The sequence below is a fragment of the Vidua chalybeata genome, chromosome 11 (genome assembly GCF_026979565.1).
Source record: "Vidua chalybeata isolate OUT-0048 chromosome 11, bVidCha1 merged haplotype, whole genome shotgun sequence".
Lineage (NCBI taxonomy): Eukaryota > Metazoa > Chordata > Aves > Passeriformes > Viduidae > Vidua > Vidua chalybeata.
This window is the reverse complement of record NC_071540.1, coordinates 21,392,577-21,410,585: the sequence shown is the minus strand read 5'-3', so window position 1 is coordinate 21,410,585 and position 18,009 is coordinate 21,392,577. Positions and strand designations below refer to the sequence as shown.

The following is an 18,009-nucleotide window of genomic DNA, read 5'->3' as shown; positions in this document are numbered from 1 at the left end:
AGTAATGGTTATAGCTGGGCTACTGACCTCTGAGGTCTCTTCTAAATCCAACCATTCTATGATTCTATACAAACTTAAGACTCCAGAAGGACAGCATGTGTTAATTGCATTGTGGGTGTCAAGTTCTTCACACTTCCCAATTTTCTCTTCTCATTTGGGTTGCCTAGCTGACCTTATATCACCTTCCTCAGGACACCTCAGAACTCCATTTAGACTACACAAAAATAATACCTCCAAACCTAAGAAGCCACTTCCTTAGAGTCACTTTAGGCAGTGTACAGGATGAAAATCAAACTTTCCGATTTCACCTACTCTGAAGCCTATCAAAATGCAATGAAAGAGCTCCTTTTGTCACCTATGCCATGTTAAAGTCCTGTTGACTAGCAGAGTCATATACATCCCTTCCTCCTAAATGACATTTGCATTCACTGTGTAGAAATAGAAAGAAACAAATCATACAAATACACCTCTGAAGTTCCCTCCAAACAAAAGGCTTAGGTAGCAAGTGCACTATCCTCTCGAGAATGGCTTAGCCTTGTTAAGTACAGTCTCAAGCTATTACCGTGGTTCTTCTCATTCAGCAAGTTTTTGGTGGCCGGCAGGAACATCTCCATAAGTTCAGGCACCTTTCTGATGACATGAACAGCACACAGTGCTGCCTGGATAGAAAAACACTTGTTAGTACACACTGCAATGACAACAATACCTGTTTTGGGAATATCTAGCACAGTGGGAACTATAACCATCTTCATGATAAACAAAGGCTTGGCACATTTTTCCATCTCTCTAATACAAATGTTACTAAACAGCATTCCAGAAGAGAGTTCAATAAAGGGGGAGCACTGAACTACAAACTAATACTCCCCCTATCAATGGTTCATTTTTACATTATTCACATAAGAAGTGCTATTATCTGCAAAGCAGCTCTGCCTTTAATAGGGCTACTTCAGCCTGTCTTCCTCTTGCTGGGAAGGAGATAATGCATTGGAAACAAATAATTAAACTTACTGTAAAATTATGGCTTATGGCTTATTTACTTTCCCTCCTTCCCCAAAAAACAAAACTTCCTCCTGCAGGTGATGGGTGCTATGAGAAACAAAACAAACTACTGTTTTTGAAAAAACACGTCTCTATTTCTTCTAGGATGGAGAAGCAACAGGAGACACTATTCCTTGCACCTGCCTGAAAATCAAGTGCCTCTTTCCAGAACACAGCAAGACCTCTTAGCATTGCTTTCTCTCCAAACTCTCTCTAGATCCAGCACTAGACAAAGAAGTAACAACACATCTCCTCCTAAATCTTACTGCTTCACACTCTCACCAAGACTTATCAATAAATAAACCTAAAAGAATAGGGGTAATCACACTTTGCTGATGCTATGGCCAATTTGCTGCAGAAATTAGACAATTTATAAGTGTTCATCCATTTCAAGACCTTAACCCTTCTAGTTCTCATACTACTGTCACCATCATCAACAGAAGATATCAAACAGGTTCAAATCTTCCGATACCAAGTCTGCATTGTTAATAACTAGAGTTTCTCTGGACTTATCTGAGAACATAAATCAAACTGGTAACCAGAATTTTGAGGCTAATGTACACGAGGGGGCAAGTGTTCACATTACCACCAATAACATTATGGCAGAGAATACAAAAATAGAAGCAACTGCCTCGCCAATTGGAGGCTTATCTTTTAGAGGTTTACATACATTCCTGCTATTAACACACAGGGAGTTTTGAGCTCTGTCTTGCACATTGGGAGAATATTCATTCAGTGTGATCTCAGTCATCTAGTATTCCAGATATTAGCAAGGTGTTCAATCAATCTTGCCTTTTAATCCATAACAAAGTATTCAAAAGTTTCCTGAAGTACCTTTTTCCTAAGATAGGAATTGGAAGTTTTGAGGAGCTTTTCCACCTCTCCTGCAAGGTCTCTGCACATTTCTGAGGAGCCCATGCAGCCAAGAGTACAAAGTGCCAGCCCCTGCACATACTGTGTGCTGTGATTAAGGTCACTGTAAAGGAGAACAAAAAAGTCAATCAGCATGCACACACAGAAACTGAACACACAAAAAAGGGCATCTACAGCTAGAGTCATCTATCCAGCAACACATGGCCCAGAAGAACTTTCTGGATTCACAGCTCTGTGGGAGCACGTCTTGGGAGTGATAGAAGCTTTGAGTGCATGTACCACAGAGTTTGCTACTAATTTTACTTAGAATCCTCAATTAAAAAGATAAAATACTTGGTTTAACTATCAGGTTGACCTGTCAGTGTATCCAGGGATTGAGCTGAGAAGAGGGAAGACTATAAAGAATTCCACTTAAAATGGTTTTAGCTTTGAAACTTGCATGCAAAGTACAGACCTGCAGTGAAACTGTGGGCTGTCCCAGTTTAAAGATGTTCTACAGGCTTTAGCTTCTGCATTTACAAATCAAACAGTATAGAAAAATCTATGTAAAAGTATTCTCTATCCTGACCAAAAAAACACAAACGCCACCACTCATACACCTTGAAAATAATTCATACAAGAATTCTGTTTAGCAATTTTTCCTATTCATATGCTTAAGGAAGTTGTGAAAAGTGGTCACTAAAGCTTAACTACCTAACAGAAGATGCTATTCGTGAGACTCGCTACAATGTCACACTAAGCACAAGACAACATAGCTTCTACATGGCAATCCCAGTAGCCTTTAAAATCAAATTCTACACCACTTTTCCATCTGTGTTTGGTACTAAGGTTGCCACAGCACTCAGGATTCAATGCTGAAGAAAGTAAAAAATACAGTTCCTGGTTTGGGAGGCAAGGGGAGCTGGGGACTGCACGATGGAAGAGAGCTGGGGAAAGAAGTGGTTCTGAATCAAACACTCAAGAGGTGCAGAATGGAAAGAGAGTATCCTGGTTGTAACATGAAGCAGCAATGACAACATGCAGACAGCACATGCTACTAAATAGGTTGGTTTTTTGTTTCCTTTCTTTAACAATTTTTGGCAGCCATATAAAGCTGTGTGTATCACAAGTACACGCTTCAAGAGGTTGCCTTCCTTTTCGTCTCAAAAATCTGGGTCTTGCTATGAAACAGTGAAAAACAATGCCATAAATAAATCCCTTAATGTCTAGATAAAAGCAAGACACAATGGCAGATATAGAAGCCGAAGGAGAAAGCAATATACAACCCAGGAGACAGTGGGAAGCTGTCCACCATTTTTGCACAGCTTCTGTCTGACCCATTTCCAGTTCAAACTCACTATATCCTTTAACAAATTCACTGTAGCATAAACAATCAAAAGAGGTGTTAACCTGCAGCCTGGTTCTAATGGAAGCACCTCACAGGTATAGCATTTCAATGAAAGATCTTTAGACAAAAATCTTGTCTTCTGGATGTTAGGTCCAAAGTTAGCAGATCCTCAGGCCCACAGTTTTATCAAGTCTCTTTTAAAGCACTTTGAGGCCACAGTCTAATTGAAGATCAATACTTTACTTGCTAATATCTGAGAGACTTATGTGCTAATAGTACATAATAATAAAACCAGGTACACCACACATAACCTTTGGGTAGGTCCAGAACCCAGCTGTTCCATACCTGCTCCAATCAATCTTGAAAAGAAAACACACTCATTGTCACCCACTAAACTATGATGTAAAAAAGTCCCACTTTAACATCCCTTTGCTGAGAGAAGTATTAAAAAAATAGTAATTCCCACCCCCTCTTGCCTGATTTCAGCAAAATGACAACACATCCCAAGCTGCTGCCTTGCTTCCAATGAAAACCATTTTTCAGGACCATTAGATCTTAAAAAGAAAGCAAGATACATAGCCTTGTTCCTTGACAAGTCTTCAGAGCTTGTCAAGGAACAAACTTGTCAAACAGAGCTTGTCAAACACACACAGGACATGTGTTGCTTGCTACATATACCTCTTCAAAACCAATGCAATTTTATATTCTGTTCCCACTAAAGAAGCTAGACAGGATGGCCCAATACAGAGCACTACTAAGACAGTCTTATTATGGTCAACAGCATACAACAATTTCAAGGCACCAGTTTTCTAACACAAGGGAAAGTACTCTAAGTATTGCTGTCAGAAGGATACTTTCTGATACTGAAACCTCAAAGCATGGTTTGATCGAGAGGTGGTACCCTTACTTCTTGATGCAATTGGTCATAAGAAGATGAACATCCTGTCTCTCATCCAGCAGCAACATGGCACCTAAATACCCAATGCGCTTGTCTGTGAATTTCTGAGACGCAATAAGCTTGAGGCACTCCAACTGGAAAAAAAAAAGGAAAAAAAGAATAAAAAGACATAATTAGCTTGAAAACTACTTCTTAGCTAGAGAAGAAACAGTTTGAATTTTGATGCCTAGTAACATATGCATCTCAGAGTGCACTTTTAAAGGTGTAATTGGTTTCCATTTTGGTGATGTGGAAAACCAAAAAAAGATTAAATGACCTGCCCAAAGTTCCAACAGAGCCAGCAGGAAGGTCATTAGCAGCTCTGGTGCCTTGAAAAGGCCAGACACTGCTGGTCTTCCATGACCTCAGATATACCAGATATGTTAGTTAATGTCAGATCACAAAAGTAAACAATAACACATTGATAGAGATGAAAGATACATCAGTAAACACAAAATAGTAAAGATGTGGAAATCCAGATCATGTATCATGCTTGATACTCACATGAAGCTTTTAAATTAAACTTAAAAGCTTCCATTTATCTACTAGGAAGAGGATCAATGCTCCGTAAGCTGCCAAAACAAGGACATGTATTGACAGGACAAGGGGTCATGACCTCAAATGAAAAAAGGGGCAAGTTTAGGTTTGATATTAGGAAGAAAATCTTGGCTGTGAGCGTGGTGAGGCCGTGGCACAGGCTGCCCCTGGATCCCTGCAAGTGTTCAAGGCTAGGCTGGACTGGGCTTGGAGCAACCTGGACTAGCAGGTGTCCTTGCCCATGGCAGTTGGAACTAGATGACCTTTCAACCCAAACCATTCTAGGATTCGATGACTCTAAAACCAGGTTGTGTTTATTATGATCTGTAACTAACTGGCTAACTACGTAAAAAGTAGATTATCAGAGACAGTTATGTTTTTGTGCTTCTCTGTAATCTCTGGAACACCAGAGGTTTACTAAAATTGTGTATATTTCACCCACTACAAGTTTCCCTTTCCCCCTGTAGAAATGGCAACTGTGACCAATAGCACAGAAGAGATTCCCAAAACAACACACATAGTTTCCACCTGAACTCTGCTAATTTAAAATTTAATTCCCAGCTCATTTTTACATCTGACACTTTAAAAAACAAATACCATCCACCACAGAGATATTCTGACATTACTATGACTAAAATAGATTTCTGCAACAGGTAACTTATCAGCTATAATCTATGTCTACTTTCCTGACAGGGAAGTAGAGATCTATCCCTCACAAACAATTTCTCTAAGTCTGTTTTACTAGCTGGGGCAGCAAATAAGCATACGCAATAGGTTTGAGGAGGGGGTCAGACAGAGCTGGCAATAGATCCATAGCAAAGGGGGCATGCACAGGCAAAGATATGAGGTATCAGGAAAAGGGATCCATGGCCCCAGCTAGACAGAAGCTTGAACAGGGCAACAGATACAGGTGAGATGCAAGAAACACACACATCAACCAGAGTAAAGTTGTATATTGGTAAGAAAATTAAAGTTGAAGTGCCAGAGAAAGTGCTATGGCCTAGTCCCAGTCCTGCTAGTCCTCAAGACCACATGGCATTAGAACACACACTCAGCTGTTGATGTTGTTGTCATATGCGAGAGCCCAACGAGTGCAAGGATGACAAATTGGTAAGAAAAGGCTTGAAAGAAACTGAGTTCAGTCTGCAAGGTTAAATGGGATGAAAACCTCGAATAAACACCTCTGAACAATAAAACCAGTCCTCTGCAAAGATAACTGAATTTGCCCAAATGTTCAAGATCAGCCAGAGATAACGTACAGAACACTAGATATCAAGCTCTCATGTTTCCAGTGCTTTCTGTAAGAGAATAATGCACCTCTGAAACAGCCTTCTTTCCTAGGCTTACTTATAAAATCCTCCACAAAAAAAACACAACATAAAATTGATGACATCTAAGCTACAGGGTAAGAGCCAATGAAGGTAGAAGATGAATAACTGAGGAAGAGCATAAGAAAACTGATGACTGCAACAGATACTCTAAGATACATTTCTAGTACTTTTGAATTTAAAATATATTAGTGAAATTTACCCCATGAAAGGCTGATGAGGTCTTGTTTCACTTGTATAGAAGTACATACAAACTAGATTCATGCACAGCAATACCAAGAAACATGATCAGCTGAAGCTCTTACTAGGTGTAATTAGTGGAAAAAAATCTTGATAATGTTAAATCCATTTCATTCAAAGGAACAATTAAAATCTGCTACATCTCTCCTGTAGCAGATACTACTGGCATGTAATCAGACTACAACTGACCCAACTTTTACTGACACAGCCACTCTTCCAACTGGATTTTTTTTTCAAATAGAAACAATGACAATAATAAAGTTATTTGACCATTTGTCCAGGCTGTCCAACAACTTCTAAACTTGCACAAACAGCCTTTGCACATGCTCAGGAGACAGCATGTCATCCAGTGTATATCAGCATGCACTAGCTAAATACAGTGCTCATTCTCATACTTGTGTACAAGATATCTCAGGTCAAAGTTGAGGAACCCTGGCTTGGACAGAAGTAGATTGACCACTCACTCCTGGTTACCCACATTGTTAGCTGCTGTCTGTTTACAGCTTTAAGAGAAACTGTAACACCACTTGTGGCTCTCCTGTTTTTCAGCAAAACATCTTTCCTGCTATTTATCCCATCACTCTCAGAAGCTTACTGTCTACATTGCAGGACTATCTATCTGCAAGACTCCACTGTTGGAAGAGCCTCTGTCCTCAACAGGTCCCCAGGTCACACAAACTATACTCCTATACAACAGTAGCACCTTGAAAGATTCCTTCCAGTGGTAAGTGTTAAGGACACGCAAAGGTCTCTAACTCACTCTCCTGCAGAATACTTGTTAAAATCCTTTTCAGCATTGGGCCCTCTGCCCTCCTGAAAACTCAGCTGATAAATTACAAGAGAACCAAGGGCATTGAATGAAGTACTCTGCTCTCCAAATTCTTTTCAAGATGTAGCAAGCCTGGCATTAACAGATACTGAACAATCTGCCTTAGCCTTCCTGCACTAACAGTGAATTTACCATTACTAAATGTCCTAGGTTGACTGTATGATGCTTTTATCCCCAGTTGTCTGTTCTGTTTATGTTGAATAATAAGTTTTGCACCTTTAAGACTTGTTCCAGGAGTGAAGGGGGTGGGGGGGGGGGGGGGGGGGGGCGGGGAGAAGAAGCGCAGAGTTTGTTTTCAGAAAACTGCACTCACTCCTCCATATTCCTGCTCCTGGACTGTGTTGAGAGCAAAACAGAGCTCTCCTTTGCTTTTTAGTTAGTTTTAGCTAGAAAATTTCTGCTTTAGTTAGTAATGGTAAATTAGTACATTTACTTAGCAATGGTAAATTAAATCATTCAACTAAATGGTAAATTATAATCTTCCTTGGATGGGATTAAATACTTGAGCAACAAGATAGAAGAATGAAATTTATATCATGTTCTTAACATAGGCCAAACGTTGAAATTCTAGATGACACTTTTGTAACACTTTTCATTATTCTTAAAGCTCCAAGATAATGATGAATTTTTGTGATAGGAAGTTGCTCTCTTGGACCAGAGCCCAGCTATGAAAAGCGTTAAGAATAGAATAATACACAACTTCACTTGCTCTTTTTCAAAACTCTTTACCCTGAGAGAAGAATCCAATAATACAGAAGTAAGATGAGGCACTTCGTATGCTATAGCAGAGCCCACCTTACTCACTAATCCTAACTATCTGCAATTTGATTTCACTGGCTTGAGCTTACTGTTTCAGTGAGACATATTAGGACTGGTAAATTCAACCATAAATGGATAGACACACAAGACATGAAGCTGCTTGAAGGGATACAACAATTTGACTGATTTAAGCTTTATTGAAGACCTAGGCTAGATTACTATTAACAGGACACTTACTGACTTCTAATCAAAACTGACTATGCCCCAAAGACTAAGCAAAGCTAACCTGAGGGACCACCTTGTAGATCAAGAGCTTCCATCCTCCTGCTTCCCTTTCCTAAAATTTCTGTGAAAAACAGCACATCAAAAATAAACCAAGAGATGAAAAACTCACACCTGCATTCTCCATGTCACCTCACTAAGATGGGGATAAGGAACACCAACTTTTGATTGCAGACCAGCTCTTTTCTGTCTCAAATACATTGCTTTATACGGAAACGGGTATAGAACCTCCTTTGAAGTATGTGGTATTTTTCAGAGACAGAACTCCAAAGTGCTATTTTGATCCAATCTAAAAAAATCCCTATGTCTTGGACTGTGATTTAAGCACTACTGCTCTGCAGAAACATGGCTGGTGAGGAGGAGACAGTATGGCAAAAGCAGACTAACCTCAAGTTTCAAAACAAAATATGTAAGCCCCAAACAGCAAATCTCACTAATGAAGTCTAAACGAACTAACTAACATAGGTTCAGAACATATGTGAAAACAGAGCTCAAAACATCCCGAAGCACAGCAGAACTGCACCTAGGAATGCTCTGAGCAAGTTAATGTGCCCGAAACACAGAAGACAGACTGGCTTATGCAAAGAAAGCACTAAATTTTAACCTACCTGTCCAAAATGTGCAGGATATCCCAGCATGTGCATATACAGCAGCTTTGCCACGTTTCTGCATCGGTATGTGTTATCTTCCTCTCGGAAAGATGACCGGATAGCAGCACATTCCTTTTGGATCATCTCACGCTCTTCTGCCTGGGTTCTTGCTGTCCGGATGGTCCGGATCAACTCCCGCAGTCTGATGGGGGCTGGCATCCTCTGAGAGAAGAAATAGGTCTGTAAACCTTTTACTGTCTCTAAAGGCTTCATAATGGTCTCACACTTCTGTGCATTCTTTTTTCTTTCTTACTTTACAATTATGCAAGTAAAAGAATGAAGAAAATGTAGGCTACCTCAGTAGCATGGCTAAGAGTAAACTTGAGAACCTGAGGACTTCACTGTACCTCACCTCTGCTCTTCCAGAACATTAGAAATGGGAATTACTCCAATTTGAGCCAGCTGTTAAATGAACGTAATGTGACTTCCCACCCGAAACAGGCAGAAACAGCACTCTGCAAGGTACTCTCATATTCACATCACCTGCCTCTCTCCAGAAAAGCCAGTCTCGAAAGAGAACTGATCCCAGAATCATGACAACTTGGGACAGAAATCCTCTACAAAACACAACTCTGTTTAACAACTTGCACAAGATTTCATCTAAGTGCTTCAGATGGTCATGCTTCAAAAATTCTGCTAACTTGTGCCATACACACTTCCTTCTTGAAGTGTGGAAGTCAGCAGAAAAGTAAATGGAAGAGCAATTCTTAAGTGCATGGATATTTCAGAGAATCCTGCTTCAAATATAAATAATCAGGTTTACATCATCCTTTTATTACACCCCAATTAGAACAACCCTTTCTGAAACAAACAAGCCTGTGACATTACTGTCTGGCAATACGGATATGAAAGGTGGATACAAGAACACTCAGAGTTGTTTCACCTCATCAGATGGAATACCGATGGAGCCATCTGACCCACAGAGCAATTTAATCTGCCAAGTTCCTGTTAAGAGGAAAGTGGCTGTCAAACAGAATCCAAACTTTAGATTTATGTTCAACTTTGAACTTTTTAGTTCATGCTCACCAAAGCCGACTTCCGGAGAGCTCACACTATATAAACATCTTCACAACCTTCTTTCATCCAGCCAGGTTAGGAACAGAACTGAGCCCTTCTGATAAGGTATCAGACCAACTTGTAAGAAGTTGCCATGCCAGTCTGCTACAGATTTTGTCTGGGTCACCACTCCCTCTAAACATTGTGTCATACATTTTAAACACTGCCATATAAGAAAAAGATGTGTATTCAGGTGCTGCACTAACTGGCTTACATGATCCCACCGAACAGAGAGGCTGGCACACAGAGCTAACAGTGGACTTCTTTGCTTTTAGAAAAGTAGAGAGATGCATGTACAAGTAAAGGTGGCCTTACATTAAGCCAGATGAAGGCAGCTCTGAGTCCTGATTACAAACTCATATATACACTATGCCTCTTCAGCCAAACCATGTAGACTCCTCATATTTAAGTTCCCCATCTTCATACTTTAAAAAGCCTGAATTTACACAGACACAAAGCATTCAGTTTTGAAAGTGGAAGAGTAGAGATATCCTTTCTGCATAAGGAAACTCTGTCCCAAAATGCTGACATGTGTAGGATCAAGACTATTGGACACATTAATCCTTACTCTTGCCCTTGTCTCTCCATGTGAATTCACAACACTTCCTCACATTACTGTGACATGAATAAATTAACAGTTGCTATGCACTCATGCTGCACTAACAAGCATAACAGAAACATTCATGGAGAAGTAAGAAATCCATCTCCAGAACAAGCCCTTCCATGACCACTACCTTTGCTGCCATGCTTGCACGTAATACAGATCTGCATCCTTTCTCAAGCAGAAGAAAAGCAAAATGCTGCAGGGCTAGATATAATATTGATGTATTTATATAAAATGCCTTCTATTTTTTTGCCTATTATTTTCCTGAATATTGGTAACACTCTGTGGATTTTTGATTGCGGCAAAGTGTTCAGCTTGTATTTTTCACAACAGTATCATAAATGCAAAAATCTCTTTCCTGGGTGGCAACTGTCCACGTTAAGTGCTGAATTTTTAAGCCTACACTTATGTACTACACACACACCCCACATAATTCTAAACTGATCTCAATAAGCCACGTTCTTGTCGGAAAATTGGGGAGAAGTTACAAAGATAAAAGTGCTACTGCAGAAATATTCCTCTGCAGCCCATAGGCAATAATTTCATAATCACTAAGATCACTCATGTGCAGGCTCATGCTGAAAAAGGTGAGTCCAGCCCTTCCACTGTGTTCACACTGGCATTCCAGGCAGAGTGCACTAACCTGCACATGCAAAAAACAGCTTGCTCCCTTCCTCCAGAAAGCAGTCCCCAGACACATCAGTCTGGCTTGTGCATAGAGAGGCAGCAGTGAGAACATGCGCCTTTGGGAGAACTCAGACTGGAAAAGAGGTCAAAGGTTCACTCCAACAGGAATCCACACTTATGCTATGGCTCTGCACCCTATTTAAGCTTATCTACAACACTGCTGTTCCTGAGAAGATAAGCAGTGAGTACTACTAGTCTAGCTATTACAACCACGACTGACGACTTTATTTTAAAGGAAGCGTTCTTTACAAAGTTTTTGAAACACTAATACATAACCTGCAAACAAACTGAGGTTTGCCAACAAAATTGTTTTGATACCCCAAGCTGTTTTCTTCTCACTCTATACCTGAAGGTTTATAAACTGCTGAAGGCTGATATCTGCAACCTGTGACTTGTACAGGCCCACTCCTTTCCTTGCCAGTGGGCCAAAAACTTTCTGTAGGTATGCCCATGGAAGGCTTCAGCATCTTAACCTTGGCCCCAGACAACAGAAGAGAAAAGGAAAGACTGCTTAAACAGTTCTGGTCAATGGAAAAACAGAATTCAACAATGTTACTATATATGTGAAGTACAGATTTTTATGAATACTTTTTTTTCATCCTTCTTCGGTGTTTAGGCAGGACTTCCTGTCTCACCAAGAAGGCAGAAGACAAGTACAATGACAACAAACTGAAGATCTAACATCATTCAGATACTAAAAAAGTGATTAGTCAGTATTTACAAATGCCCTTGTATAAATAAAGAATTAGCAAGGCACACTGTAAAGATTATTTTTCCTCCTCACTTCACAACCACAGGAAAGCAAGCAGAACCAGCACTTTAGAAAGCAAGGATTGATGAGTAAGACTCAAGAGCCAGTTTCTGAGGCTTCCTGCTGTTCTCACTTGTGTAACAACTAACACAGTTACACAGTCTAACCTGAAGGACTAAGAGCAACTGTATCTCACACACACACTTCCTGCCTGATGAGAACAAAAAAATTCAGAACTGCTTTGATGGAGGATTACAAAAGGACAAAAGATAGAGCTGTGATTTATTTTCCAATATTCAGAAAAGGCACTTCTAGCCTTGTGCTGCAACTACATACTTTATTTTTTAGTCAGTATCAAATCATTCCGTTTTTACTATACCTTTGAATCCATCCCATACAAAAGGTTTTGCACCCATCTATGTAAAATAGCATCTTCCCCTCACAAATCACCTTGAAGCTTGAGCTCTTCTTGTGTACACTCTTCCAGTATTTCAATACAATGTAATTCCCATGCAATGCAGCACATTGTGTTTTCTTCCCCTCCACAAGAAAATGTTCTCTTAATATCAAAAATTCTTGCATCAGGTACCTGTTCCTTGCCTTCAGTGACTTTAAGATTCTTCTGCATGCTAATATATTGGAAATCTCACCAAAGTTTTGAGTTTCAGACATTTCAAGTAAGCATAAGCAGAAGTTACTACAGATGAGAAGAACTTTGGACATGAGAATGCTTACATTCAGAAACATTACAGAAGAGATTAACATTTATCTAGTCTCAACAATTCCTAAGCCTATTATAATGCCAACAGACCTTTACTGCAACAATGGGACGATAACTGTATCTTCTAGCAACAGCAGACAGTGAAGTTTCACTTGAGCTGGTGCCTAAGTGCTCCTTAGAACTTCCTCCAAAGTAGCAAATCTTGTTCTTCAGGATTAGTTAACATTTTTCACCAGTACAGACACATCCTTTTATTCTTTGCACATCAACATAAATGACAAGGCAGTTTGTAGAAGCTGTTACCGATTTCCTCCTTGGGCTGAAAACAGGAATTTCCTTCAGCCACTTCTTTGCTAACTACAAGCTCCAAAAATCAGGGATGATTTCTGAATACTTGAAAAGAGCCTACTAGTTAATATTTACAATATCTGGTAATGTTGCACACAGAATTCTTCAACCTCGTCAGACCTCTTTCCCTCTTCTAATTTCAAAAGCCTTGCTCCTTAGAAGAACATACTATCATGATCAAAACTTCTGAGCAAATTGGAGACCTAATTCAGATTAGTTCAAGTTGTATAGGTGGCTGGTGTTTAAGTTCCTTAGAAAACAGAATTCCGGCATCTTTCCTAAAATCCAGAGACTACAAAAGGTGTCACCTCAGTGATCCTCGTCCCTCGGCTCTGCACGAATCCTTCCCATGAAATAAAAAGGCATTCTCTCTCTTTGTGTAACTCATTCCTACTACACAAAAGTGAAAAAAACCAAAAACCAAAAATCTTCATGTATTAAAACATTCTGTTTTCATTTAAATTGTACTGATAAATCACTGTTTTCTCCTCTTTTATGGTCTGTTACTAGTAAAGCTTGTCATGTTTAAAAGTTAAATATCTTATTCAACAGACCATTGTACCAAAAATATTTGAGTATAGAACTTTACCAGAAGTCTCTCTTAGAATACAGTCACATTCAAATAAGATGAATTTTATATTTACATAATATATACAACACACACCTAATATTACCAAAACCCACCTTGAAAATGCTCAAGTGCTTTAGCTAAGCTTTATTCTTCTATCAGGAACTGCAGAGTAAAGAAAAAGGATAGTCCCTAAACACTGAGTTGAGAAGATGTCCTCTGGAAACTATTCAGAAATGTTAGCTTATGTCTAAAATATCTAATATGTTTCTAAGACAACAAAACTTTAAAAATTAACAGTTGTTTTAAAACTTCTTCAGGACAAATTATCAGACATTTAACATTTTAACATTCCATTATTATTTAGCCTTGAATTCTGGAAACGTTAAGACATAAAGGCCATCAAAATTAATGAAATTATTCACAGAAGAGATCTACTGTTTTGGGGGAATGGTCTCAATTTTCAGTTGCGGTGATATACTCACCAAGTTACAGCTTTTCATGTAAATAGCATTTCTGAACTTGGTTCTGTCTAGAAAACACCCCAAGCCTGAAGCAGCATAGATTTCAAACACATCTAAAACACACAACCCCAGTTGCTCCACCCCAACAATGCATAAGTAATCACACTCCTCAAGCAACCCTAGCTTTTGGGAAGTTACACAACTAAAGCCAGACCAAACTCCCAACTGAAATCAATAGCAGAACTCCCCTACTTGCTTAGTTGCAACTGAATCCAGCCTAGTACACACAAGAGCAGAGGATCTGTCCAGACTCCATGAAAGGAGTAATTGCAGTGTTGACACCCAACATGGATGGCTTCAACTACACACTGCTATCAGTAGGCTTACCACTTCTATCAGACACTTAAAAAAAAAAAAAATGTTAGCAGTAAAACCAGAAACATACTCTCCAAGGAGAGATGAGGGTGTCCACAAATGCAGAGATATTAGTATATGGTCTAGTATTATCAATATTTATACAGGTAACAGTAAATATTAAATTATTATAACTATTTATACAATAAACACCAAAGCAAGGAGCACCGTCACCATCAAGAAGGGCAAAGGCAACACAAACAAATTGAGAGAAAGAACAACCAACCATGTAACATGCTAAGTGGGACAATCTCTTGTGAGGAAAACGCTATTGAATGCAATAGAGAACTAGAAAGCAACATCAGAAAATCAGAAAGCAATTAAGTCAGCAGAGGGCTTCAAAACGCATTCACATAAGAAAAGGCATCAGAGTTACACTTTGCTTTATGCGGAGACAGCTGGAGGAGAGCAGGGGAGGTCAAATAAGAAAAAAAAGTATCCCAAAACAAGAGCTAAAAAACAGCCTTGGAAAAGAGATGGTCCCACTTCCAGTTACATTGAAAAAACAACCCCACCAACAAGAAATGCAGCACAGCATTATTCAAGAAGCAAGGCTCAGTGCTGCTCAAGAGCTGAGAGGAAGAGGAGAGGCAGGACAGAGACTGAGGACATTGCACAGATCCCACCCAATCCCACTGCCAAACAACTGCAGACCCTTTCCAAACAACTTTCCAGACCCTGCCGACTGAGGCACGGTCCCAGAGCACAAGTCAGCACTTTAGATGAGGTATCCTATTCCTGCACAACTGTGCACATACACTAAACGCAGCAACTCCTGAGCTGCCTTCACAATGACCTCCCAATCAGTACAAACATTAACCTCAACAACTGCCAAAAAAGAAAATAAATATCTCCCTATTTTTTCAGAAGCTAAAAAATGTAGGGAGAAAAATTAGCACAGCTATATAGCTGATCACCACAACAGATAAAAGAAAAGTTCCAGATTTTCTAGCTTCTTCAATCACCACTGACCTACACTATCTTATCACCTGCTTCTAATTTCCTCTTAATTTAATCTATGAGGTACTCTGGCTATTTTACTTCCTGTTCATTGTCTTGCAGAGTTAAACTTTAAATAATAAAAAAAAAAAACAAAACACTAGTTTGTCACAAAAAACCTCTACACTCTTCTATGTCCTAACTAATGCCAGATGAAAGACAAGATGCCACATTTTTACATTCATTAATATGAACTTTACAACAGGCCACATAACATCAGCTATTCCCTAGAAAGTTCTAATCTTTTATTTCACTTGTAGCACTTCTGCCAAATAGCAGATACAGGCTGCACTAATACCTGTGATATCAGCAGATTCACTTGTACTCACATTACTGTAGCTCTGTTTTTTGAGTTACAGCTTCATCATATATTTACTTATTAACTCTAAAATGCTCCTCCAGTGAAGTAAAGCTCCTACCATGGCAGAACAGATCCTCTCCCCAGAGAACAGCTGAGGATCATCTAGGACAAATTAGCATCACACCTGCATTCAGAAGAAATTGCTCTATCATTAAAAAATGCAATGAGATCAAACAACCCCATCGCCTGCAGTTATACAGGGCCAGCTCACAAATACAAATATTCACATTGGAGAGGCACAAGCAGCTTTACCAAGTGCCATCACTTTTAGCAGCAGTAAAGATTTGCACGAGCCCGCAGACTTGGAAAGCTGACCTTCCAAACCTGAGCCGCACTAGGGTGGGCTCTGTGTGCCTGAAAACAGCCAGCTTGGACTCCTGTGCCACTGTCCACAACCTTCTCACACCATGGCCTGACACACTCACTAATCTCATTGCACAGCAAGGCCACTGCAAAACGCTCTACACCAACAATCAGAGCATTTTTGTTATCCCTTAATCTCTCACAGGACACTTCAAAGGTACTACAGGATCTTTCCATCTCTACCATGCCACCTTCAGGAAAACAGATCAGCAGTCACAGGAACAGAAAAGAAAAACAACAAAAAAGGAAAAAAATGTTTTGTTTTTTTTTTTAATCATAAAAGGAGGAAATCTGAAAGTTATCTTACACACTGGAAACACAAAAGCTAGATCCTCTCACAAAACAATAACGCAAGACTTACTTTTCCCTTCTCAAGAAACAGGAATTTAAATACCTTTCCTCTCCTTCTCCCAGCACAGAAGAATGGAAGGGTTCACACCAACCTCCTCAGAAAAAAAAACCACAAAATCTCCTGCCTTCATTCAGCTCTCGAGTACCCAACAAGTTTTCAAATCCTGTGCCAAACACCAGAGAGCACACAAGTAAACAGAAGAAAGAATTTGGCAACAGAAAATATGTAAACAAACAAAGGAAAAAATCCCAAGTGTAGTTTAGAGGAGCAGTAGCAGGGAAACGGGTACAAAAAGCTGTTGTGCTCTACCACACAGAAGTGAATCACTAAAAAACAATGGGGAAATGAAACAGCACAAATTTCTCTGCCATTTTAAATATAGGATGCTAGGAGCATCCCTAAAGGATTCCCCTGCATTTACAGGGGAAAACACATGTGCATTTTACTGTTTAAGCCACTATGGACCAAACACCTTTTGGCCACACATGTGACACTGTTATCCTTTCAAAGATGTTCCACTGGGATTCTGTGCTGTCCCATTAATATTTCAAGCATCATAAACTGAAATTTGTCGCTCAACATTTTTACACATCACTTTCAACACAATAAAACACACACCTGTTCCATCTGTTAACTTTAAAAACAATGTCTACTATAAAATAAATTACAATTTATCTTATAGCTCGTGCGAGAACTCAACCAGCCTTGAAGAAGGGACCTGAAGGCGCCCTTAGAGACCGGCCATCAGACAGCAGCTCACTGCAAATACCTTTAGCCAGACCGAACATCTCCTGCTTCCATTAAAACCCATGATCGGTAAGTAATGCAGACGCCGTAATACTCGGAGCGCTTGTGCAGCCTAGGCAATAATATACCGAGGGAAGGACAGGCACAAGTCCCGGCTTCTCCCAAGACGGCACCGAGCCACAGCATGAACCAGCTCCTGAGGTGCGCGCTCCCGCTTCCGCTGCCCCCGAGCTCCGGGAACGGGGGCCGAAGCAGAGCCGCACCGCCGTCTTCCAGGCAAAGAACGGCCAGGGCAGGCACGGACCGCTCCCGGCGCCCGAGCAGGAGGCCCCGGGGCGCAGGGGAGAGTTTGAAGCGGGTCGGACCGCCGGGCAGAGACAGCGGCGCCGACAGAGGCGGCGAGAGGGCAGGGGGCGGCCTCGCGGACAGAGCGGCCGAAGCCCAGCCGCGAAGTTCGGGGCGGACGGAAGCCCCAAGAGTCGCGAGGCCCCAGGCGGCGGGACCTGGAGGTCAGGGGAGGCCCGGCCTGGGCAGCGGAGGCCCGAATCGGTCCCACTCACCAGGCCGGTCCCTGCAGCAGCAGCGGCGGACAGAGCCGGGCATTCAAAATGGCGGCGGCGCGGCCGAAGCACCGATACCGCAGGCGGAGGGATCCGGGCACCGGCTCGCTCCCCGCGGCCCCGCAGGCTCTGCCGACCGCGTGTGGGAGCGCGGCCGCGCCAGCTTCGGCGGGAACGGGACGGGGATGGAGGGAGCGCGGTGCAGCACCGCCGG

The 18,009-nt window shown here is 40.9% G+C and overlaps 1 protein-coding gene across 5 annotated transcripts in view; it reads right to left on the bottom strand.

The window, feature by feature from the left end:
• AP1G1 (adaptor related protein complex 1 subunit gamma 1) overlaps positions 1-17,902 on the bottom strand; it is a 35,897-nt gene extending 17,995 nt beyond the window's left edge. Inside the window, exons 1-5 of one of the 5 annotated variants that reach the window (XM_053952507.1) lie at positions 17,796-17,902; positions 8,759-8,962; positions 4,146-4,270; positions 1,873-2,014; positions 563-659 (exon numbers count right to left, since the gene is read on the bottom strand). In XM_053952507.1, coding sequence (XP_053808482.1) covers positions 563-659; positions 1,873-2,014; positions 4,146-4,270; positions 8,759-8,959 — 565 coding nt within the window. In that variant the 5' untranslated portion in view covers positions 8,960-8,962; positions 17,796-17,902. Of the gene's footprint in view, positions 1-562; positions 660-1,872; positions 2,015-4,145; positions 4,271-8,758; positions 8,963-13,651; positions 13,701-17,257; positions 17,728-17,795 lie in introns of those variants that run through there. The other 4 variants (XM_053952511.1, XM_053952510.1, XM_053952506.1 and 1 more) reach the window with 4 other exon arrangements.
• Between the last annotated feature and the right edge of the window lie 107 nt (positions 17,903-18,009).